We start from the raw sequence: 24,584 nt of genomic DNA, 5'->3' as shown, positions 1-24,584 counted from the left end.
GAGCCCGGCACCCCCGCGGGCTTGGGCTCCGGCGGCTCGTTGTGCTCGGTGTCAGGGTAAAGGCAGTCAGAGCTCTGCAGTGAGCGGGGTTTGTGCGTGAGCATCCCGTGTACCATGGGATCGCTGGCTGCTCCGGGCTGGGAGCTTAACGCCCTTCCCGTCCCACCCTCTGCCGTGGGCAGGGACGGCTTCCATCGGCCAGCTCCATCCCGTCCCGGCCTTGGACACTGAGCCTGCTGTGCCCGCTGGGTGGATTCCCCAGCGGACACCGCAGAACGTGACTGCATCCGTGGGACCCTCCTGGAGCGGTGCCGGGGCCGGTCTGGTGCCTTCCCCCGAGCGTCAGTGTAAATGGAAGGAAAGAAGGAAGGGCTGGATGAAGGAGTTCTGGTCAAGATGAAATCACACACCAGCGTCGGGTTCTGCTGTCAGATTCCAAATGGTTCTGTCCTGGGGCTGATTGATAGAAATGTACAGGTTTTGTTCAAAATCGGGTCTGTTGTTTTTTGGGATGTGTCATTATTTTACATTCTATTTACACTGGCATTCAAGCAGGGTTATCTCAGAGCACATGGTACAGGACTGTGTCCAGACAGGTCTGCAGTACCCCCAGTGAGGAGACTCCACACCCTCTTCGGTCTCTGTTACAGTGCTCGGAGCAAAGCTCTTCCTCCTGCGGAGCTGGAACTTGCTGGGCTCAGTCCCTGCCGGTGGCTGCGGTGCTACGGCTGGGCAGAGCAGAGCACCCAGGGCCAGCCAGGGCTGAGGGCCCCTCCACGGCTGGGCCCCCGGAGCAGAGGCTGGGCAGAGCAGAGCACCCAGGGCCAGCCAGGGCTGAGGGCCCCTCTCGAGGCTGCACAGCCCCAGCTCCCTCGGCCTCTCCCGGGCACGGAGACGCTCCGTGATCCCGATCCCAACCCCGGTTCCCGTTCCCGGTTCCGCTCCCGCTGCCCCCGCCCCGTCAATCAGGGCCGGGGGGGCGTTGCTATGCATGACGTCACCCTCGGCGCACCAATGGGGCGCGGCCACGCCTGGCCGGCGCGGGGCGGGGCGGGGCGGTTCCCTCAGCGCGGCGGCGCCGGGGCCGCTGCCGGGCCGCTCCCGCCAGCACAGCCTGGACCTGGCGGGCGACCCGCCCCGCGACGGGCTGCCCGGCGACACCGAGGCGCTGCTGCCGGCCCCGGCGCGGGGGTATCGCGCGGAGCTGGGCAGCATCCTGCTGCTGCTGGTGCTGTACGTGCTGCAGGGCATCCCGCTGGGGCTGGCGGGCAGCGTGCCGCTCATCCTGCAGAGCAAGAACGCCAGCTACACCGACCAGGCCTTCTTCAGCTTCGTGTTCTGGCCCTTCAGCCTGAAGCTGCTGTGGGCGCCCTTGGTGGACGCCGTGTACGTGCGGGGCTTCGGCCGCCGCAAGTCGTGGCTGGTGCCCACGCAGTACGTGCTGGGGCTCTTCATGATCTACATGTCCACGCAGGTGGACGCGCTGCTGGGCGACGGCCGCGGCCGCGGCCCCGACGTGGCGGCCCTCACCGTCACCTTCTTCCTCTTCGAGTTCCTGGCGGCCACGCAGGACATCGCGGTGGACGGCTGGGCGCTGACCATGCTGTCCCGGGAGAACGTGGGCTACGCCTCCACCTGCAACTCCGTGGGGCAGACGGCCGGCTACTTCCTGGGCAACGTGCTGTTCCTGGCCCTCGAGTCCGCCTCCTTCTGCAACAAGTACCTGCGCTTCGAGCCGCAGCCGCGCGGCATCGTCACCCTCGCAGGTACGGGCGTGCCGGGGCGAGCCCCGCGCTGCTTTGGAAGGGGCTGAAGGGATTCCCTGCCTGGCAGGGACACCTCCCACTGCCCCAGGTGCTCCAGCCCCAGTGGCCAGCCTGGCCTTGGGCACTGCCAGGGATCCAGGGGCAGCCCCAGCTGCTCTGGGCACCTGTGCCAGGGCCTGCCCGCCCTCACAGGGAAGGATTTTTTCCTGATAATAATGGTTGTATCTTCCTCAGGATGCTTCTTCCCTGTGCCTGGACCCCTCTGTGGTTTGATGCTGGGAACCAGACAGGTTTGGTTTGTCCCTTGGCCCGTGGGAAAGCACAGCCTGCTTGGAGGCTGGCAGAGCCCACTGCTACATGCGCTGGACTTCAGACTTTTCTGGGCTAAAGCGTGTGGAAAACCTGCCTCGTCATTATCTTGACTGACCTAAGCACTTTGGAAGAATGCTTTTTTTCCTTCCTAGTGTAATGGGCATGGAGTAGGTTACTCTTTTAAAAATGCAAGCCAAGGTCTCCATGTGGAAAGAAGAAAGAGGAGAACAAAAAAAAAAGATTCTCCCAATATGGTATTTTTCACAGAATAGAAGTGAAAGTGTTCAGGGTTGAGCATGTAGCCAGTTTCTGAAGGAAGGCCTTATTTTAGTAAATTACGCTTTTTTTCCTTCCTAGTTTAATGGGCATGGACTGGATTACTCTTGGAAAAAACTGCAAGCCAAGGTCTCCATGTGGGAAAAAGAAAGAAAGGAACAAAAAAGAAGATACTCTCAATATGATATTTTTCACAGAATAGAAGTGAAAGTGTTCAGGGTTGAGCATGTAGCCAGTTTCTGAAGGAAGGCCTTATTTTAGTAAATTAAGGGGGATTTGCCTTTTCTCTTTAGCAAATTAAATGGAGTGTGGTAATCCCAGCATAACTGGCTGTCAGAAGAGGGATGTTTCTGTTTGCTGGGGTTTGGGATTTTTCTCAGAAGGGTTCTGTGTGCTGGTTGATGTTAGGGGAATTACCCTGGAGATGCTTGAAGTGCAGCTGGTGTGGCTGCAAGGCTGAGGGAGGACAGGACATGCTGGCACCAGTTCTGGCTGCAGCCTCAGGGTGACCCTGGCAGGGAAGAGCAGATCCCCGTGGTCTCAGTCTCTGCTTCCCCTCACACTGGTTGCCCTGCCTGTGCCATCTCAGAGATGCCAGAACAGGCTGGAATTGCTGTGTGGAAGGGAGTTTTGCTTTCTGTCCTGCCCGTTCCTCAGGGATGAATCAGGACAGCAGTGTCCACAGCTGCTGAGCTTGCCTGCTCTCTGCAGCTCTCACACTGCTCACCAGTCCTGCTCTGTGCTCCCTGCTGCCAGCCTCGTGCCTGGCCTGTGTCAGGGAGCACAGAGTGGCCCTCCAGGTGTCCCAGCAGGTCCCTGGCTCTCCCTGGAGCTGTGCAGCTCCGGGCTGGTGTGTCCATCCCTCTCATTGCAGTGCACACTGACGTCTTTGCTGCTGATGCAACTTGCAGCCACTGCTGTTCAGACAGCTTGGCTTGGCTGTGCTTCCCTTACTGCCCAGGGTTTTGGTTGTTTAAAGTTTTTTTTTCTCTCAGGGCTGTTTGTATAAATGGGTTTGTTACCATTACAAAAGTGCTGTTTTTAAAAGACGTTATCCCCAAACCCAAACAGCAGCAATGCCACCTCCTTAACCTGCCCTGAAGTATTGATGTGGGTGGAGTAAGAACAGCAAATAATGACACTGTAGTTGCAGGATATGGCTTTTCAGGTAGTAAAACTGTAAAATTTCTGTTTCTCTGTCCTGTGAGTGGCACAGTTTGGTGTTTCCCTGGGGCAGCCAAGAGCAGCAGGAATAACCAGCTCACCCAGGAGCACAGGGGCTCACTGGTCCTTGCCCTGGCTGTAATGAGCAGGTTTGGGCAGGTAAAGCAGCAGAAAACTTCACTGCTGGAAAAGGTGAATGTTCTGTGCCAGCTCAGATCTCTGAGCACTTTTGTTGTGGGCTGAGCCCAGTGCCAGGGAAAGAACAAAGTCAACACTCCATGATCCAGAGGGGCAGCACCCCGGGGGAACGGCTGGAGCGGGTCAGGGGAGGTTCAGTTTGGATACCAGGGAAAGCTTCTTCCCCAGAGGGGGCTGGCACTGCCTGGCTCCCCAGGGAATGGCACAGCCCTGGGGCTGCCAGAGCTCCAGGAGCCTTTGGACAGCACTGCCAGGGTTGTCTTGTGCCAGGCCAGGAGCTGGCATGAGCCTTGTGGGTCCGTCCCAGCTCAAGATATTCTGTGATCCTAAGTCAGCTTTGAGTTGTTGAGAAGCAGCAGCAGCATTCATTGTTCTCATCACCTTCAGGAAATAATGTGGACAAATGTAAACCCATCGTCAAATCCACCAAAGCAGAATCAAATCCACCAAAGCAAAGGCTGAAGTGCCAGAGAAGGAAACAGGAGAAGCCCTTCTGTGGGCTGATTGTCCTGGCACATCCAGGGGTTTATTTAGCACTTGCTCTTCAGGTGACTTATATTTTTTTAAAGCAGGGGAAGCTCCCTGGCTGGGTCTGTGATTCCTGCCTGGTTTCCCTGTTCCAGGGAAAGGGAATGAAAGGGAAAGAGTGAACACAGGACAAAGGTGCCCCTCAAAGGCCACCCCCACTTACCTGTGCCAGGGACTGTGGAGCACCCCTCGTCCTGGGAGGGATCCTGGCTACCTGTACCACCTGGGTACCTTCTTCATGGCTGTTTTCCAGCCTGATCCATCCCTGATCTAGTTTAAAAACTTTTCCCCATCTCAGTGATTTATTTTGTTAGTAGCAGTGTAGCTGCAGAAACAAAATAGGGATGGGGAAGCAGCAGTGGTGGGACCAGAAAGTTTGTCCTTGAAATCCTTTATGCAAACTCTTAATTTCAAAGTTCTCTTGCTTGTAGCCTGTTAGTGAGGTTCCTTGCATTTGAAAGGAAATGTGCCTTATTTTTGTGTAAACTGCCTACAGCCTCAGAAAACCCTTTTTTTTTTTGTCGTAATATATGGAGGTTTTTTTCTCTTTTTCTTGCTTTGCTTTGTTGCTGATGCAGCCCCTGCAGTGCTGTGCTGCAGCTGACAGGGCTGGCCTGATCAGGAGCACTCATGTGATGATGCTCAGAGCTATTTCTATCCCCATCCTTGCACTGTGTGTCTCTCACTGCAGTGATAATGCTCAGGGTTATTATTAGAGAACTGCTCCTCTACATCCTTTGTAGCCAGCAGCTGTGGTTGGTGAGACTCTCAGAAAATGCATCTTTCCTTGACAACGTCTCTTCAGGGCACCTTATTTTTTTGAGAGAGCCATCTGACAGCATTGCTTGTGAGGTCACATTTATTTTAGGAAAGGGAAAAGTAGCAGAAATGGTGTGAGGAGCCTTTTTTCTGTTACCCTGGGAATGGTGGGACACACCTGGAGCAGTGCTTGCATTTCTTCCATGGTTCCCTGCTGTGCAGGAGATTGACCAAACCTTTGTCTGTGCCCTTCCTTTCCCCAGCCCTCCCGGAGGTGCTGGAGCTGCTCCTGACCAGGAGGACTGAAGGCTGCTCCTGTCCTACCCCTGCACATGGCTGAGTTCTTTCTTGCCTCTGTCGTAGAGGCAGAGGATAGGATGATCTTGAACTGGCCATTCCCTAAATCAAAAAGTACTTTCTGGTGGTTTTTACTGCCCCACATCCAGGATTTAGCAGATACTGATCTGCCTAAACAGAGCACTGGAATGCTGCCAAGGATCCACGTCAGCCAGACAAATCTGAGGACTCCTTACAACTCTGTAAAAACTTTCCTGGGGCCATCTTCAGCCTCCTAAATCCCTGTTTCCTGCAGGTGGGAGATGGATATTAGATAGGGATGTAGAGCTGAGGCCCAGAGTGGTTCCCTGACTGCAGGGCAAGGGAGGAGCTGGGAAGGAGTTCTGCCTCTGGAGGTTCTTCCCTGTTTTCTAGCTATTACATGTGGTTTTCCTCCTTTGTCAGCCTGTAGTGGTTGTGTGTGTAATCCTTCAACACGTTCATTTTTGCTTCTGTTCCTCCTCCAACCTGCTCACTGTGGTAATAACCCACCAAGCAGCAGGGAGGTGACCTGGTTTGCTGCTGCTCCTCTGCCTCAGCTCCAGCAAACACCTCCTTTCAGAGGAGGGCAGAGCTGTGTCACTCACTGTATATAGATCTGGGCTTGTGGTTTGCTTTTGCTGCTTGTTTTTATTCCACTTTGATTGTTGGGTTTGTGTTCTACAACTGTCAGTCATGGCTGCTGCAAAGAAATTTTTATTTTATTTTCCCCTCCAGATTTCCTGTTTTTCTGGGGAGCCGTCTTCTTGATTACCACTACATTGGTTGCCTTTTTGAAGAAGGAAAACCAGGAGCTAATACCAGCAAAGGAAGAAACAAAAGGCATCACTGACACATACAGGCTGCTATTCTCAATAATCAAGATGCCAGCAGTTCTTACTTTCTGTCTCTTGATCCTCACTTCAAAAGTAAGTAAATACCTTTAAGAATTGTTGAATGCTGGCATCAGGGTCTAGAAGGCTGCTGAGACCCTGGGATGTAACTTAGTTTTGCTGTTGGCTGTCACAGGAGTTGTGAATTTTCACACGGAGTTCAAGCAGAATGGGTAATCTCGTTGTGCTGAGCAGGGCTGTGCAGCAGAAAAGCTTTGTGAGAGCTTTTGTGTTTGACACAAGCATTGAAGAGAAGTTTGGTGGCAATGTGGTATTAAAGTAAAGTACATTTTTAAACAGGCTGTGTAGCCTGCAGTTAAAAGGATAGAAAATGTTTGTTTTTAGCTCAGAATCCCCAGCTCTGTCCAAGCTGTTTCCATGGCTCCTAGTTGGACACTGAGGATGCCAGCAGCAGTGAAGGCACAGGAATGAATGGCAGTGCTACTTAGTGTTCCTGGAATAGTTTTGGCTGATGACAAGAGTGTGCAAGTGCAGAACATGTAGAACTAATCTGGAAATCACATCAGGGGCAGAAGTGACTTCAGTGACAGTGTGTTCTGTATCCCATTTCTCAGTAAATTGCATTTCTAGCCAAACTGCCTGTTCTCCTTGGCTTATTTTGTCCCCCTGACATTGCAGGTTGGGTTTTCAGCAGCAGATGCTGTAACAGGACTCAAACTGGTGGAGGAGGGAGTCCCCAAAGAGCACCTGGCTCTGCTGGCAGTTCCAATGGTTCCTTTGCAGATCATCTTGCCTCTGGTTATCAGCAAATACACAGCGGGCCCCCAGCCCCTGAACACCTTCTACAAAGCAATGCCTTACAGGTAAAGCCTCATGTCAGTGCAACACAGTAATATGTGTGCTCAGTTTGTGTGTTCAGATCACCTGTAGGGTTTGGTGTGTAACTCTCTGACTTCCAGGTCCAGAGAAGTGTGTCAGGACTGTCACAGTGAGTTGAGCTGTCTGGTTCATGCAGTGTCACTGTGTGGAAGCAGAGCATGAGGTGTTTGGGATGTGCATGTATAGCAGCATTAGAGCAGTGCTCTCCTGCTCCTAACTAACAATGGCACTGCTTGTCAAATATTTGATATCTAATTCTGAGATAGAAATAGGTGTGACTCTTTGGATCTAAACTATTGCAATGTACTCTCTATGGTTGTTCAGTGGTTGCTTTGTGTTGAGGAAACCCACGGGAAGAATTACTTGGAATAACAAATGATCTTTCTCATCCCTCCAGGTTGCTGCTTGGCCTGGAATTCGCTTTCCTGGTGTGGTGGGCTCCTAAAGTAAAGCATGAAGGAGGATTTCCTGTCTACTACTACGCTGTGGTGGTGCTGAGTTACGCTCTACACCAGGTAACACTCCCAGTGTGGGGAGGGGAGATGCTGTTCCCTGTCTTGTCCTGGGTCACACTGGAATCCCCCCAAGCCTGACCTCTGCTGTGTGGCAGAACTGACTTCTAATACTCTTGCTGCTGTTACTCCTCCCTGTTCCCTGTGCTCCACTGGACATCATCTGTGAGCTACTTTGAGTTCTCCATGTCTGGTGTAGTTCCCCAGATTCCTTTTTCCCCAGATCAAGAAGCTCAAAAGCACAGAGGAGCTGGAGAAACCCCAGAACTGTGCCTGAGCTTGGTAGGCATGCTGATAAATATACTGGTTGTGCAAATAAATAAAGTTATGTGATGCTGGTCCTAGGAAAAAAACCTCAATTGTTGGAGGAACATCATAATGGATCTGATCCAAAGACTTTGGAAACAAGCACCTGATACACGGTGATCAGAACTGGAATGCAGGGCCTTGAGAGGTGATTTTTAAACGCAGAAGGGTTGTGTGTTAGCTGGCTGGTTGTATTTCAGTTTGACAGCCCAAGTCATGCCAGTGCATGTGAGGCTGGGTCTGTTGCAGCATGACCTGAGACAAGCAGCAAGGCCACTCCCCGAGTTAGCACAGCAAGGGACAGGCAGGAGGAGCTGCTCTGGCATCATTTCCCAGCCAGGGGATGTCTCAGCGGGGTTTTTGTGCCGGGGTTTCAGTTGTCTCTGGCCTGTGTGTCCCCAGATCACCCTGTACAGCATGTACGTGGCCATCATGGCCTTCAACGCCAAGGTCAGCGACCCGCTCATCGGGGGCACCTACATGACCCTGCTCAACACCGTCTCCAACCTGGGGGGCAACTGGCCCTCCACGGTGGCCCTGTGGCTGGTGGACCCCCTCACAGTGAAGGAGTGTGCCGGGGCCCAGGGCCACACCTGTGCCACTGCAGCGGCCACAGAGGTGAGTCTGGGGGCTGGGGGGTCTCTGCTCAATGTCTCAGTTAAATGGCTTCCTTTGGAAACCTTCACAATGTATGGCTTGTGCTCACAGAGTCCCACTGATGGAGCTCATTTTGCTGTCTGATAAAATCCAGTCTGTTGGCAGCTGTGCACTCTGAATAAGCACCCCTTACCCATGGCTTGCAGCTGCAGAGTAGTGAGCCCTTTCTTCCCGTGCTGAGCTGGAGTAGAAGCCCCAGACTGGTGCCACATTCTGTGCAGCGTGAGGAGCCTGTAGGTGTGGCTTTGAGTTGTGCAGTCAGGGGCTCTGTCCTTGGCAGCCTCTGTCCCCCAGGGCCCTCCATTTCTGTGGTAGGTTTTTCTTTTTCCTGTCTCCCTGGAGGCTTCTTATCTGCCTGCCTTGATACCTTCTCCAAGATGCTGCTCTGCTCTCTGATTTTGGTGTCCACTTTCCCCGTGAAATCAAGTGGGACTGGCTGCCTGCCCAGTTCTGAGAGCCCTGTGGAAGAGAACAAAGAACTTGCTGTACACAGATCAAACAACAGGACACAAAACTGCTGGGAAAGCAACATTTCAAATTCACCTCCTCACAGCAAATGAGACATCTGACGTGGCTGAAGAGTGGAAATGTTTGGAGTTTGGGTTTTTGGTTTTTTTTCCTGTGCTCATGACTGAAATTTGTTTCGCTCCTAAATGCCAGGATGCTCTAGGACGTGGAGGTTCTCTAAATGATCAAAGTGTTCTGGAGTCCAGCATGACTTGTCTGAACTGGAGTTGCAGTTTTTGTTGGTGCAAGGGGAAACTGCTTCTGCAGCAGATGCTTTCCCAGCCTCTCACTCATTAGTCTGTCACTAATTAGGTTCCTTGTGTCTCAGCTTCTACTGAGCTTGAGTCCTTCCTCCTTCAGCTCACTTCTCTGATCTTTTCTTACATCCTCCTGGTTGGTGACATTCCACCACCACCATTCCCTTCTTATTCCTAATCTGATTTTGACATGTCTCAGAATAATGAAAATGCTGGCAGAGCCTCAGCTCAGAGAGTTGATTAATCCTGGGATTAGAGCAATGTTGAAAGCCAGACAATAGCAGAAACAATCCTGGGCTGTACAATCACCCTGTGAATGCTGGGTGTTTGTCTTCCAGTTCAAAACCATCCTGGGCGTGTTTGTCCTATGTACAGAATCATGGAATGGTTTGGATTGGAAGGACCTGAAAGCCCCTCCAGTGCCAGCCCCTGCCACGGGCAGGGCCACCTTCCACTATCCCAGCCCTGTCCAGCCTGGCTTTAGACACTCCCCGGTCTGGGGAGTCCACAGCCTGGATGGCTAGGGAAAAAAATCATCTTTTTCTGTGAGGTTGGGAGTAGTGGTTGCACCTTCAGGCCAGCAGTGACAGTGGGGCTGTGTCTGTTTGCTGGAGTTTGCCCTTTGGGCTGATGTGCTCCATTTCCCACCTGCCTAGAGCAGGTTTGGTACTGTGTTACTTTTCATGTGCTGATAAGCTCCAAAGCCTCTCTGACCAACTGCATAGGAAACAACAAAGAGTAAACAACTCTGTGTAGTGCTGACCAGGAGCAGGGAGAGCCTGCAGCTCTGGAGTGCTGTGTGCTCAGTGCATTGCCCTGTGCTCTGTTTCAGCTGTGCACAGCAGCTGGGGGCTCCTGTGTGACCACCCTGGACGGGTACTACGTGGAGTCCATCATCTGCGTCATCCTGGGCTTTGCCTGGTGGTTCTTCCTTGGACCAAAATTCAAAAAGCTGCAGGACGAAGGACAGTCCTCGTGGAAGTGCAAGAGGAGCAATTGATGCACTTAGGCGTTGGATGGACCAGCAAGGTGGTTTTAGTTTTATTACAAAGACATGCCCCATAATCAGCACCCCGGAATGTCGGTGTTCCTGTGCCAGCCAGGGAGATCTGCGTGGCCGAGGCAGGCTGTGTGTGGCACCACTGCCCTCCCCACAGCACGGGCAGTTCAGAAAGGAATGGCTAAAGCAGCACCTCCGTGCCCCATGCTTACCCCTGGCTCCAGAGCTGCTGGTTCCACAGGGCACCTCTGGGCAAGCTCCTCGTGCCGCGGCTGTAGAGGCAGCAGCAGTGCCAGCTGAGTGCCAGCTTTTATTTTCACACAGCAATGATCTGACAGGGCAGCTGAGCCGGGGAGGGATGCCCAAGGCATTCTGACAAGGAGGTTAAGCACGGTACTGTGGAATTCCTTATGGGAAGAGCAGTGTGAGATGTCTGTGGGCTTTGCTTCTCACTTTCTGAACTGTAACCACGCCTCGAAGGATGAAATGTTCCGGAGATTGTTTTAAATGTATTTTCTGGCTTTTATAAGCTTTAAAGATTTGTAAGAAACTATTTTTATAAGCGAATTACATTTGTTTAATTTATTTCCGCTGTTTCAAGGCAGTTTGATTTACGTTCAAGGTACTTTCTTGATGGCAAAATGCTGTAAGGTAGGACTGGAATCACGCACAAGCCTCTGAGCCTTGAGTCCTGCAGCTGGAACTGGAGGTGCTTCCCAAGGGAGGGCACGTGGGCCTTTGGAAGGGGTGAGTTGATGGGGAAAACCAGTCCATTGCTTTTCCAAGCTGTATTAGTAAAATTTGAATATTCATTCTCAAAAGCAGTGGGAGCACCGAGACTTCCCCCATGCAGGGGTGAGGAGAGTGAGTTGGTGATGACAAAGTTGCCAAATTCCCAGGGAGCTTGTGCAGGACTCACCCTCACACCAATCCAATGGGGGCAGAGCTGCTGCAGAATTCACTGCTGGTGCCACGTGTGGAAACATTCCCGCTGGATTTCTCCCACTGAGCTCCCTCCTGAGTGCCTTAGGGACCCACAGGTGCTGGAGTGGCACTCGGACCCCGCTGGGCGTGTGTGGAGCGTTGGTATTAAACAGGAAAACTATTAAACATCCCTTGCAAAGGTGCAAGAGGTTCCCTGCCATGTTTCTTGTCAATATTTGAAGGACTGGGCTGGGAGGGGGTTTGGGATCTTCTGCTACGGTGTGTTTTGGGGAAAAGTGACCCAATACCACCTCTGGAGTGCTGGGGGGGTGGGTGGGTGTACGAAGGGTCTCCTTGGCATCAGGGTAAGGAGGGGACGGGAAGAGGACACTGACCTCGTGCTTCATGGACACTGCCTCCTGTCCTCTGTCCCTCCCTCGAGGGACACACCTGACAGTTTGCTTCAAGCACAGCAAAACCACTGGTGCTAAGTGAAATCATATGGGTTTTACTGCCCAAGCCCCATGTGTTCTGATTTCCCCTCTGCATAAGAACAAAATCAACAAAAAACACAGCAGATTTGTGGCTGCACCTTTCAGTCCCTGTCCCAGCAGCCCCACTGCATTAACTCTCTGAGGCACCTCAGTTCTGTATCCCCTCTGGAACCACGGGCCACTTATTGAATTACATCTTGTATACCTAGAGGGTTCTTTTAACTTTCCTGATTGTGAGGAAAAACTTCCAAGTGTAGAAGCTGAGAAATTAAATTTGCTGTGTATTAGATTTTTTTTTTTTACTTTGCATTTTTTTTCATTATTTCTAAAGGTGCCAGTGAAACTTGTCACTAATAAAGGTGAGTTAAGGATTGCTTATCAATAATTAGATTATTTCAACAACATCAAAATTGCACATAAACTCCAAATTGGTAGGAATAGATTTGTTACCTGAAATAAATAACCGTGTCCTTTTTCAGACTGGTAAAACAGGTTATGGATTAGTGCTGTTAATTTAAGTAGCTATTTTGTAAGTTGGAAATGTTGCTGCTGAAGTCCACCCAGAAGATTTTGATCTTGCTACTTTTTTTCTACCACCTCTGTTCAAAAGTGGTTTTTCTTTTTAACATCAGAATTTGTAGGGACTTAAACATCTTTAACATTAAAAACAAACAAACAAGCAAATAAAAAAATCCCAAACTAAGAAGAACAACAAAACAAACAAATTTGAAATGCCAGGAAGAAAGGAGCATCTGAAGTGTCCGAGGAGGTGTGGAACAGGTTTGAGGAGCTCAATGCAGAGTTCAACCTCAGCGGAGAGGAGCAGCTCCAGGAGAGCTCAGAGCCCTCCCAGGGCCTGAAGGGGCTCCAGGAGAGCTGCAGAGGGACTGGGGACAAGGATGGAGGGACAGGACCCGGGGAATGGCTCCACTGCCAGAGGGCAGGGCTGGATGGGAGATTGGGAATTGGGAATTCCTGGCTGGGCTGGGATTGCCAGAGCAGCTGGGGCTGCCCCTGCATCCCTGGCAGTGTCCCGGCCGGGGCTGCTCGGGGCCGGTGTCGCTCCATGGCACGGCGCCACCGGGCGCTGTTCGTTTCCCGGTTCCCGTGGCAGGGTGGCACCGGGCGCTGTTCCTTTCCCTGCTCCCGTGCCACCGGGCGCTGTTCGTTCCCGGTCCCCGCGGCACCGGCGCTGTTGGTTTCCCGGTTCCCGTGGCAGGGTGGCACCGGGCGCTGTTCGTTCCCCGGTCCCCGCGGCCCCCGGGCGCTGTTGGTTCCCCGTTCCCGCGGCACCGGCGCTGTTCGTTCCCGGTCCCCGCGGCACCGCCGCTGGTTGTTCGTTCCCCGCTCCCGCGGGGGCGCTCGGGACGCGGCCATGCCGGAGCAGGGCGGCGTGTTGGTTTCCCGGTTCCCGTGTCACGGTGGCACCGGCGCTGTTCGTTCCCCGGTTCCCGTGCCACCGGGCGCTGTTCCTTTCCCGGTCCCCGCGGCACCGGTGCTGTTCCTTTCCCCGTTCCCGCGGCACCGGCGCTGTTCGTTCCCGGTCCCCGCGGCACCGCCGCTGGTTGTTCGTTCCCCGCTCCCGCGGGGGCGCCCGGGACGCGGCCATGCCGGAGCAGGGCGGCGGCGGCTCCGAGCGCGCCGCGCTGGCCCTGGCCCGGCTCTCCGAGTGGGCGGACGCGCACCTGGGGCTGCTGCGGGTACCGGGGCTGGGCGGGCACGGGGCTGGGCGGGCACCGGGCCGGGGGGAGCCCCGCTGGGCCCGGCTGAGCCCCGTTCTCCTCCGCAGGGCCTGATCGCCGGCGCGGCCGTGGCCGGGGTGCTGCTGCTGGCGCGGAGCCTCCGCCTGGTGAGTGCGGGCCGGGCCGGGGGACGCGGGGGAACCCGGCACGGCCGCTCGGAACCGGGGGGAGCCCGGCACGGCCGCTCGGAGCCGGGGGGAGCCCGGAACGGCCGCTCGGAGCCGGGGAGAGCCCGCCACGGCCGCTCGGAGCCGGGGAATGCGGGCATAGCCGGGCACGGCCTCCCAGAACCGGGGGAAGCCCGGCACGGGCCCGGGGGATGCGGTGCGAACCGCTCAGAACCGGGAGGTGCGGGGAGAGCCCGTAATGAGCCCGAGGGTGGGGGGAGAGCCCGGTCCGGCCCCTCAGAACCGGGGGAGCGCGGCCCGGCCCCTCAGAACCGGGGAATGCCCGGTCCGGCTCCTCGGAACCGGGGGAAGCCCAGCACAGCCCCTCAGAACCGGGGAATGCCAGAGATCCCGGCACGGCCCCTCGGAACCGGGGAATGCCAGAGATCCCGGCACGGCCCCTCAGAACCGGGGCAGCCCTGCCCTGCCCTGCCCTGCCCTGCCGTGCCTCACGCCGGGGCTGTCCGGCCCGCGGGCTGTGCCGGCGGCAGCGCCAAAGCGTGCCCGTGTTTTGTTGCGGTTTGCGCAAAGCAGGAGCTGGTGTTTCCCCAAAAAGTTCCTTGCTGGGTGCTCAGCGGTCAGTGGTCGCGCTGTCTCCCCGCTGGAATTGCCTTTTCCCGGGGCAGTTCAGCCCGGCTGCCTCCACGGCTGGCGGCCCCCGCCCAGACAGCCCATTCATCTTGGCATTGTCTTCCCTTTTCCTTAAAACTAAAGATTAGCCAAGCGTGCAAGGTTCACAATGCGGTTGCTTAATCATAACGGTCCTGCTACAGCTACTGATTAACAAGTGAAAAAACCCAGCAGGGTTTGATTCAGGTCTCGAGGCGCTCGATATCGCTGTCCTGTGGCACCTCCTCGGGTCCCTTGTTCTCGCTGTTCCTGACGCCCCTGGGAGGGGTAATGACCCTTTGCCTGTCCCACTGCAGCTCGAGCCCCCTCCCTTGCCCAAACACAGCTGAAACAGCCTCTTGCCTCGTGTATTCTCTGTCCTTCCACACGCAGAACTGCTTCTGAATGGTTTTAAACGTCACCCAAATCTTCCCTTGCTCACACCATGCTGCTCACTCCTGGAGAAGTTGAACCTCCACGGGCAGGAGCCACCATGCTCCCACACATGCTCCAGCTGCTTAAAAAATCAGTTACCTTCATCTTCCCCCCGCACAATTCCAAATATAAAAGAGAACATTTGTGTGGTGTTTTTGCTTAAAAATACTACCAGAAAACCTGAACTACAAATGTTGCCAGAGTTCTTTTTCTCTGTTTTTTGTTTGGTTGGTTTTGACCCAAGGGCCTGTGAATACATTAACCTGGCTGGTGGAGCAAATGAGATCAGCTTTGAAGAATTTTTGTTCCTAAAATCCTCCAGGTTTCCTGCCTGCAAGGTCCCAAATTCCCGTGTTCCCAGTGGGAGGCCCTGTGGGCTGCAGAGGGGGAGTAAAGAGCACACAGGATACACAGCTTTGGTTGTGGTGTTTTGGGGGTTTATTTCCCAGCAGTTGTACAGCAGTGCTCAGTGGGTTTCACAGCTCTGTAGGTCAGTGTTTTGCTAAGGCCTCTTACAGTGAGACCTCAGTGTCTTAAATTTTGGGGTTCTTAATTTTTTGGGGGTCTCAGGTGTCCTCCCTCACCCCAGACCTGTGGCTGCTCCATTCCTGTGCCACGGCCCAAGTCTTTGCTGCTGCTCAGCTTGGTTTTCCTGTGTGATCACATAACCATCCCCTTTGGATCCTCCCAGGCTGTAGTATCAAATTTAATCTTCTTGTGATCTCAGAGCTGTTCACCTGCCTTTGTCCCTCTCCTGGTTTCCTCCGGCATCAAAGGCGGGGTTGTTTCTGCCCTCCCTGCTCTGCCTTTGTTTTCAGCGTGTCTGTCCTCGGGCTTCCTTTCACCCCTCTCCCAGCCCCATTCAGGCTGCTTCTAAAACACTCTTTTCTTGGGGAATCAAGTGAACTTCAATAGGCATTGCTCAAAAAATGGCAGTTTCTGTTCTTTCTCTAAACCTGGTTTTTGTGTCCGCACCGATGTTGCAAGTCCTGTAAAACAGGGAAAATGATTAAATATATGTCTATATTCACTTGCCCATGGTGTGTAACAATAGAGGTGGAATTTCCCAAACTATTATAAAAAGTTGGATTTAGTGTGGCTGTAACTGCTCTATATTTTTTCTTAAATTTTTGTCTTTCTCTTCCTTCCATCAATAGACAACAAAATTCACAAATCCTTTGGATATACCTGTGGAGTTTGTAAAAAAGAATGTGAAATTGAGAGGGAAATTACATCACGTCACAGAGAAGGGCCTGGAAGTTGAGCACATTCCCATCAGCATTCCTTTCATCTCAGCCATCCAGAGAAAATGTGAGTAATGAGGAAAAGAGTGTGAAGAGCAAGGGCAGAAATGAAATGTGCTGATCTTAGAATGGCTGCAAACTTGAGAGGAAGGGCTGAGGCACATTTCCAGCTCTGCCTTTTGGTCTTTCTGTGCTTTGCAGGTGGGAAACTGGGGAGTAAAAGACAGGAGGAGACAGAGAGTTTGTCACTACAGTGTTTGTGTTAATCCTTACAGTTACTGAGATATTTTCCAGCAGCAGAAGTGAGCACTCAGGCAGTGCTTCTGCTTGCACAGCTCATCTCATTCCTGGCAAAAGCCTCTGTTGGGATTGTGCTTTTATTTGCAGACACCGATTTTTGGGGACAGTTTTTCTGTCAGAAACAAACTGTCCATCAAGCCTGTGACTCTCACACTGGCTGTGCAAACACCAGCAGGAGCTGATGCTTCTGCCCCTGTGGATGAAGGATAGGGACTGAGAGTGGGAGCAGATATTTTTTCTTTGCATGAAAAATAAGCCAAATTATGAATTAGGCAGCCTTGAATTGACATCTTTTTTTCCCCTGAAGAAGAGGTGAGACCAAATTCCTGTTTGGTTTGAGGAGCTGAAAGGAATTCTTGTAGTCCACAGGAATGAGTTCACTGGCAGCAGCTGAGGCTCTGTGCAAAGGCCGAGCTTTGCCCCAGCAGCAGATGTGTCCCTTTCCCTTGCAGGGCAGCCGGAGGGGCTCCTGCTGATCCGCCTGGCCGGGGTGGAGCTGGCTGCAGGTGGCACGGCCTGGCTGCAGCGGGAGCTGCTCCCCAAACAGCCCCTGTGGTTCCAGCTCCTGGGCAGGGACAGCTCGGCCCTGGAGTGCCTCGTCCTGGTCCATAAGGTAAGGACAGACACACACACTGGCTCTTAGCTGCAGTTTTAGATGTGACTGTAGTCACACAGTTATCTCAGTACGTTTAACAAATGTTATTGTTTATGATTTGTCGTCTTTGGTGTGAATTTTAAATGTTGCATTTGCAAATCTGATTGCAGGAGCAGTAGTTTTTCAGACTGATTCATGGCAGGAACGTGTTGCTCTGCCAGTGCCAAAAAGGCATCTGCAGTTCTGATTAGCCTAATGTTTGTTATCCCATGTTCCCTCACAAATGCCTCGCATTATTGAATCACAGCATGGCTTGGGTTGGAAGGGACTTTCAGACCATCCACTCCTGGCCCATGGGCAGGGACACCTTCCACTGTCCCAGGCTGCTCCAAGCTCTGTCCAGCCTGGCCTTGGGCACTGCCAGGGATCCAGGGGCAGCCACAGCTGCTCTGGGCACCTGTGCCAGGGCCTCACCACCCTCACACTGAAGCTGGGTTTGAAGTCACCTGGATTCCTCTTCCCTTTTAACTTCTGCTGCCAAAGTGTAGATACAGCCACGAGTAAAGCTTGTACCTCTGAGGGAGTTCACACCAAACCCCAGATAACCCTGTTCCAATGGTGAATATCTATTTGTTGTGTTTTTTCTAGGGTGGATTTTTCAGCATGTGCTTGAACGAAGAGCTCTTGAGCCAAGGGCTGGCCAGAGCAGCCCGGATTGAGGGGCTGTCTCACCACTCCCGCCTCTACTTGAAGCTGCACAAAAGGCTCCTCCGGGCTGAGTTAAAGGCTGTGAAGAAAAATATAGGCATATGGAAAGAGCAGAGCTACTCTGAAAGAGTCCAGGAGCGCATCAGCAGCAATAAATTCGTGCAGAGGCTGAAACAGTTTGTGGGCTGGGTTAGAAGCTCTACTGGGAGGTGAAAAGGTGGGGAATGCAGCTCCCCAAGCTGGGATTGGTGTATGTTTGTGATCACAAACAGTGCTGTGATGTTGAGGGTCCCTGTCTCGAACACAAACCCCACAGTTCATGGGTTACACAGAATATAAACCCCCAGTTCATGGTTATTTAGAATGCATCCCATTTCAAGACCCACACGGGACTGAAGTTTAGTAGCAGCGTGCAGGCCACCAGTGAAAATGTTCTGATGCCAAACTTCTCCACAGTGATGTCCTGAATTAGCTGTCCAGTTCCCACCTGCTGAACTCCAGGCTGTGCTGCCCAGTGCAGGTTTGAGGGGCAGGTTTGAGTTTCCCTTCACACCTCTGTAGTGTGCCATTGCTGCCGAGCCCACACTGAGCACAAACCCCATGGGATGGGTTACAAAGCCCGTGGGAAGGGTTTAAACACAACATTTTGGTTTGGACTCTGTTCTTACGCTACTTTTTGGTAATTTGTGGTTGAAAACTCATTCATCTTGAATGATGGGTTGCATTGTTAGTGATGTAAAAGGTGTTTTGTTATGGTTGATCTTAAAAAGCTGATAAGGTTGTAATAACTAAAGTTCCTCAGGGGAAAAACATCACTTGGTGTATCAAAGAATATAATGTCAGGAATCCAGATATTTCAAAGACAGTTTTCATTTGAAGAGAAAAAACCTGTGTTGTTTCTTTTTTTTTTCTGATGGTTCTGTATCTAAAATTAGATTCCTATAAAACTTTAACATGAAATTTGACAAGGAGGATCAGAATGTGCTAAGAATTTGAATTCTTGCTTTATTTTTGATACACATGTGAAGTACATGAGTGTATTACTATTTATGTTGTAAATATTTTCAGAATAAAGATTGAATTTCTCAAGTTCATTGTTACATGTTTTATACACCAAGCCCTTGACCTTTGTTTAACCTCCCACGGTCCCAGTATTTATTTAAAGTGGGGTGTTTTACAGATTTTCCCTCTTTCTGTGTCATTGCTTTCCAGTGAAACACTGGGGAGGAGAGTGTGGTACAAAAAAACATTAATAATTGAGCACTGCTTATCTGGCAATTAGTTGCTACCTCAGCATTTTCTCTGCTGACTTCAGGGCAAAGTTGTGACTCTTGAGATCCTTAAAACAGGACCGTGGTTCCTGGATGTGAAACCCATCAGGCAGTCAGGGATTTGGGATTGGCTGGGGCACCCTCCCGAGCAAAACTCAAAGCTGAGTTTAACCCCAAAGTAGGCATTCAGATCCACTTCTGGGGGTTTGTAGGTGTTCCTATGTCTGGGAAGTAGGAGGAGCTTCTCCAAGCTGGCCATAATTGTACACTGATGATTTATTTTCTGTAATAATTAAATATAATTCTGGACTTCGCACTTCTGTTCTGTAGATGAGTCACAGGAGGATTTATCACAAAAATCCACTGTAAAGCTGAGAGAAAAGTCTCAGGAAGCCACATGCTGCATTTCTAGCAGGCAAAGGTGAGGTGTGGGCGAATGTGAACACAGTGTGTTGTTCCCTCACATGGATTTGTGTTTGCAGTGACAAATGATTTCTTGAGGGTCAGGTCCTGTAATTGTTTGTTAATGCTGTTTTCCTTATCACGCAGGGCTTATCTTTGAAAAAAACCCCAACCCACCAGCACACCCTCCCCCCTCAGAAAGAGCCCAATTCAGTTCAAAGCTGTGCTTTCCATCTGTGCAGGGCTTGAGAGGTTGCAGATCCTGTCTCTGTGGGAGGCCTGGCTATTGGAGAAGCAGTAATAGGAGCAGAGACAAATATCTCTGCAGCACCGGGCTGAGCTGGCTGGGGAGAAGCAGCATTTTCCCCGCTACATAAACCCCCACGGCTGCCCCTCAGCAGCTCCATCCCTCCCTTCACCCGCAGCAGAGGATTCCCAGCACAGGAGGCACTTCTGTGACTGGGAATAAGGACTGGAATTAAACTGTTCAGCCCTTGTGCCTTTGCCCCTGCAACTCTGAATGTGCCGTGAACGATGCAACATCTTCAAAAGACCACAGGCAGTGAAAGGAGAGACCCGGCCTCCAAATGGCCCAAGAAAAATACCTCCGACACTGCACAGACTTTTTATTGCTGGTGTGGCATGTCAGACAAATGGCAGTAAACACCCCCGGCCCCTGGAGCCCACCGGCAGCGCGGGCACGGGGCTGCTCTTTGCATCCTTCGGGAACAAACTTCTGAGCAGGGCTGTTGTGACAGGAGAGCAGGGAAGGGCTTTAAACGAAGGGAGACGGGTTTAGATTGGATTTAAGAAAGAATTGCTTTCTCAGAGGGTGGTGAAGCCCGACGCAGGGTGCCCAGAGAAGCTGCGGCTGCCGCATCCCTGGCAGTGCCCACGGCCAGGTTGGACAGGGTTTGGAGCAGCCTGGGGCAGCGGAAGGTGTCCTGCCCATGGCAGGGGTGGGCTGGGAGGGCCGGGGGTCTCCATGGCACCCGCTGGGCGAGGGGCCGCCCCGAGGGGCCGCTTCTCGCTCTGCTCCCGTCGCGTCCCGCCGGCTCCGCTCCCCGCGGCTCGGCCGGGGAGCTCGGTGAGTGCCGCGGGGGGACACTGCCGGGCCGGGCGGTATTGAGGGGAGCGGATCGGGGGCTCAGTCCCGGTGGTGCTGAGGGGAGCGGATCGGGGGGCTCAGCCCCGGCCGGGCTGAGGGGAGCGGATCGGGGGCTCAGCCCCGGTGTTGCTGAGGGGAGCGGATCGGGGGGCTCAGCCCCGGCCGGGCGATGCTGAGGGGAGCCGGGGGGCTCAGTCCCGATGATGTTGAGGGGAACGCTTCGGGGGCTCAGTCCCCGCTGCCCCGCCGCTCGCAGCGCCCACACAATGGAGCAGTGGAGCAGGTTGAACGGCTCGGGGCCGCGGCAGGACCGGGGCTGGATCCCGGCTCGGGCCGCTCCGGGGCAGGCGGGACGCCGGGCTCCGCTCCGCGCGGCCGGCCCGGGTTTCGGCAGGGCCCGCGGCGGGGGGCCGGGCCGGGCGGGGCGGGCGGCAGCGCTGGCGTTTGAACCGAGCAGGTTGTGCACCCGCACCAGCCTGGGGCTGCGTGGGACAGCGCCGCGCCGGACCGGACCGGACCGAGCCGAGCCCACCCCGGCGGCCGCGGTGAGTGAGGGCGGGCGGGACCCCCGAGCCCCGTGGCTGTTCCCGGCCCCGCGGGCGCTCCGGGCGGGACGGGGCTGTGTCCCCGCGAGCCTCCGCTGGGCTTTCCCTCGCTGGGAAACACCGGTTTCTCCCGGCCCGGAGTTGCGGGGGGGGTGTGCGAGCTGGAGCTTCTCTGCAGCCCGTTCCTCGGACGTGCCCCGAGCGCTCGCCGTGCTCCGGGGCTCTCCCGGTGCCCCGGCCGTGTTCGTGCTGCTGGGCACCGGGAGGGTGGCCGGACGGGCTCCGGCCGCTCTGCCCCGCTCGCCATGTGCCGGGGCGGCGGGCGGTGGGACCGGAGCGAGCTGCAGCCGCCCGGCTCGGCCCGGCCCGGCCCGGCCCGGCTCAGGGGAAAATCCCGACCCCCCTGAGGAGCGCAGCCAGCAGCGGGAGCGCCTGTCCCCACCTGGAAGGTGCTGGGACGGTGCTGAGAAGAGTCAAACCTCGTGCTGGACTGAGCCCTCCCTAAAAATACCTTATTTCTAATTGCCTACTCCATAAACCATTTTAAAAAAAATTAAGTACAATGAGGCAGGAATTAAACTCCATGCACGTTTTGTTGTAATTACGTTACTCTGTGCGGTTCTGGGAACTCCAACTCCAGCTGGCCAAAAAGTGTTTTAGAAGAAGTGTTATTAAATTCCAGGGAGAAAGATATAAGCCTTATCTGATGGACCAGTCATAGGCTCTTTGTTTAAAGTGTGCTTTAAGTCCTGAGTTATAAAACACAATGTTTGCCTGTTTTCAGGGGGCCCTCCTGATTTACTTGTCCTTGGGACTTCTGGCCCTTATGTTGCAAAACGTAGGAAATGAAAGAAAAGTTAAGGTGTTTGTTCTGAAATGTGAAAGAATAATTGCAGGTAACAGTACTGAAAAGAGAGGCAGGGCTCAGCCCTGCAGTGAGGCACCTGAGTTAATGTGGAATATGGAAAGGAAATCCAGGCTTTCTGGGAGGTGAGAGGCAGCAGAGTGCATGCACGCTGCTAAAAACTCTTCCTGGTTCTTTGAGCATCAGCTCCCTGGAATAAGTTTGAGAGTGCTACTTTTATAAAATCTGTTTTGAACTCTGAAGGATGCTCCTTTCCTACATTTGAAAATGCCCGTAGGCTGTTACAGAAAGAAATGTTAAGTTTTATCAGCTGAAGATGCACAATTTGTGAGAAATGATCCATTCACGGGTGCTTTCTGGTTCTGTGCTACCTATTGTCTATAAAAATGGGGATCAGCTGGTGGGTTGGGATCAAGTGGTGCACAACTCATTATTTTAACAATAGGGGCTCGGCTTGGGAGGTTGCCTAGGGAATTGATTTAATGCTGCTATCCTTTCAGCCGTTGAGGCGAGTGTCCCGCCATGACTTTGATCAAAATCACCGGTATTTGAGAAGGAGAATAAAATTTTCACTCCATAAAAGCAAAGGAGAGGCCACCCGCTATTAACAGCTCCCAGTTTTGCATGAGCTGATCTGTAATTTAAAACACTGTCAAGAAATACCCGTGGCAGTAATAGTTCCATGAGCATCAAAATACAGAATGAAAATTAGATCTCTGTTCAAGACTTGGCTTCCCCTTATTTCTGGGGAAGGCTTTAAGCTGTGTGTTTCTGTTGGCTCTACAAAATGATCTTTCTGTAAACGGAACAGTTTTCCTTTAATGAAATCTGAAGAAGCGGAGTTTTTTCTAAGGTGTCACCCAAGATACAATTCAATTTAAATTGATAACGTTAGTGGCACACTCAGGGCTCAGCCACATGGGGTGGTGTGGAGATTCACTTTGTTTGTTTGCTTTGGGCTTTTTAATAGGTTTAAACAAGCCTGAATGTTAGAAAAAAACAAAAACAAACTCCAAATTAGGAAGGCGAGTGTCTGTTTCCAGGTCAGCTGCAGACCTGGACAGCATTTTGTGCCTGTGCCTTCAGAGGAGGTGGCTGTCACGCCTGGCTGCCGGGGGTGTTTCAGAGCCCCCCATGAGTGCTGCGGGTGCTGAGCTGTGCTGCAGCCTGCTTTCCTGCACAAGTGTTCCTCGGCAGGGCGGACGCAGAGTGGCTGTGGCACTGGGAGGTGTTGGGGCGCTGGCCAGCAGCCAGAGGCTCCCTGGGCTGCATCCACTGGTTTGAACCTGCGGGCCTGGGCTGTGCCAGGCACAGATCTGGTTTTGTTTCCAGCCCACAGGCAGAAGGTGCCTCTGGTGGAGCCCTGCGGGGGTCAGCTGGTGCCAGACTGGTCTAACGGCCAGCAGGGAGCTGTGTGCTCTTGTGCACTCCCTTGGCTTTGTTTTCCTCCTTTCTTGTTTATTTAGGAAACTGGAACTGTTTTCTGTAACAAAGCTGCCTTTCTTGCTCCACTCTCCGCGGTCACGGCGGGCACTGTTGTCACTCCAGAGATCTGAGCTTGCCCTCTGCTCTCCTGGCTTTTGTGCCTTTTGCTGCTCCTCTGACCCTACAGAAGGACTGTCCAGGTGTACCTGGGTGGCTGAGAGCCATGTGGAGCACAGGTCTGAGGGATGGGAAGGCAGGTTGGGGATGCACAATGCGAGGAAGTATCTGACACTGCAGATGGGTGCTCACAGGGGCTCCCCCAGGGACAGTGAAGTGCAGAGCAGGGCAGAGTTTGGAGCAGATGCCTGCTGCAGGGCTAGAAGAAGCTGGGCACAGGGTGCTGAGGATGCCACGTGCCCTGTGGAGGCTCCGTTGGCCACTGAAGGATGTAAAACCACTCCGAGGGCGTTTGGCATGTGCATTACAGGTCTTGGCATGAGGTGCCCATGTGAGTCTCTTCAGGCTGAAGTAACTCAAGGCTGCTTGCGAGAAACTTCAAGTGGAGGCAGGCTGTGGTGCAGAGTGGTGTGAGCTCTGTTAGAGGTGTGATTTATTGGGACTGACATGGAGTTCCTGCTCCTTTGCACACCGAGCGTGACCCAGCGTGTGGCTGGCATGGCGTGGGGCACACCAGGCAGTGCTGAGCCCCGCCAGCTTCTCCTGCTTTGCTTGGCTGTTGTTCCACCCACAGGAGAAAAAAAAAGGGAAGAATGTTAGCAATTACCAACTGTGTTAATTGATGTTCAGCACAGAGGATCTTACGGAGTGAGATGCCCACTCTTGGGGGACCCACACTGGTAAGTGGCCAGGTAGTCAAGGTGCAGGTCATCCGTGTCCATGCCTCAGACATGGCTGCATTGGCACAAGTCCTTTCCAGGTGTCCTGTCCTTATCTCCACAGTCTATCACATTGTGACTTGTCTCTGAAACAACTCTGTACAACTGCCTCTGAAAGTTTTAGATTTTCATTTACAGAAAGACTCCTGCATTCATTTGCAGTTTGAAACTCTCTGTGCAGTGAAGCTAGACCTGATTTGGATTGGGGAACGTGTGTACAGAGCTGGCAGAGGCAGCAGAAAGGTGTGCAGAGCACTGGAGGTCTGTGTAAGGAAAACTCACTCATATTTACCCATCCCGTGTCTGGTGGGACGAGTGCTACCCTGGACAGGGTGTGCAAGGCAGGTGCCAGCTGAAGCTGTGCCTGCTGAACCTCCTGCAAATAATTCCTTAAAGAGGAGAAAAACAAATTCCATCTAGGCTTCTGGAGGAATGGGGAGCAAATGCTAATTCCCTTTCAGGGTCCGTTGCCATGGGGAGTCGGTTCAAATCCTTTCTAATGCCTTCCTCAGCAGCAAGTTGTGCTGACACATGCTTTTCATGGCTTCCAGGAGGAGTGGAGAA

The 24,584-nt window shown here is 53.1% G+C and overlaps 3 protein-coding genes across 3 annotated transcripts in view; all 3 read left to right on the top strand.

Annotated features, from left to right (window-relative positions):
• The first annotated feature begins 991 nt into the window (after positions 1-991).
• On the top strand, positions 992-11,423 carry SLC33A1 (solute carrier family 33 member 1). Its single transcript, XM_039713756.1, has 6 exons — positions 992-1,766; positions 6,057-6,247; positions 6,851-7,035; positions 7,449-7,566; positions 8,272-8,487; positions 10,123-11,423. Exons 1-6 carry the CDS (start codon positions 992-994, stop codon positions 10,288-10,290), a joined length of 1,653 nt encoding a protein of 550 aa, XP_039569690.1. The 3' UTR covers positions 10,291-11,423.
• A 1,847-nt stretch (positions 11,424-13,270) lies between these two features.
• Positions 13,271-18,597, top strand: CUNH3orf33 (chromosome unknown C3orf33 homolog). Its single transcript, XM_039713849.1, has 5 exons — positions 13,271-13,408; positions 13,498-13,557; positions 15,819-15,972; positions 16,658-16,818; positions 17,449-18,597. The coding sequence occupies exons 1-5, from the start codon at positions 13,316-13,318 to the stop codon at positions 17,719-17,721; spliced, it is 741 nt and encodes a 246-aa protein (XP_039569783.1). The 5' UTR covers positions 13,271-13,315; the 3' UTR covers positions 17,722-18,597.
• A 2,124-nt stretch (positions 18,598-20,721) lies between these two features.
• Positions 20,722-24,584, top strand: part of PLCH1 (phospholipase C eta 1) — a 55,069-nt gene continuing 51,206 nt past the window's right edge. The window contains exon 1 of the mRNA XM_039713898.1: positions 20,722-20,834. The gene's annotated coding sequence lies outside the window, so the exon portion shown is untranslated. The remainder of the gene's footprint in view (positions 20,835-24,584) is intronic.

This window comes from Passer montanus, unplaced genomic scaffold (genome assembly GCF_014805655.1).
Source record: "Passer montanus isolate IOZ18808 unplaced genomic scaffold, ASM1480565v1 scaffold29, whole genome shotgun sequence".
NCBI classification, from domain to species: domain Eukaryota; kingdom Metazoa; phylum Chordata; class Aves; order Passeriformes; family Passeridae; genus Passer; species Passer montanus.
Note: the sequence above shows the minus strand (reverse complement) of the source record. Positions and strands in the feature narration are given on the sequence as shown.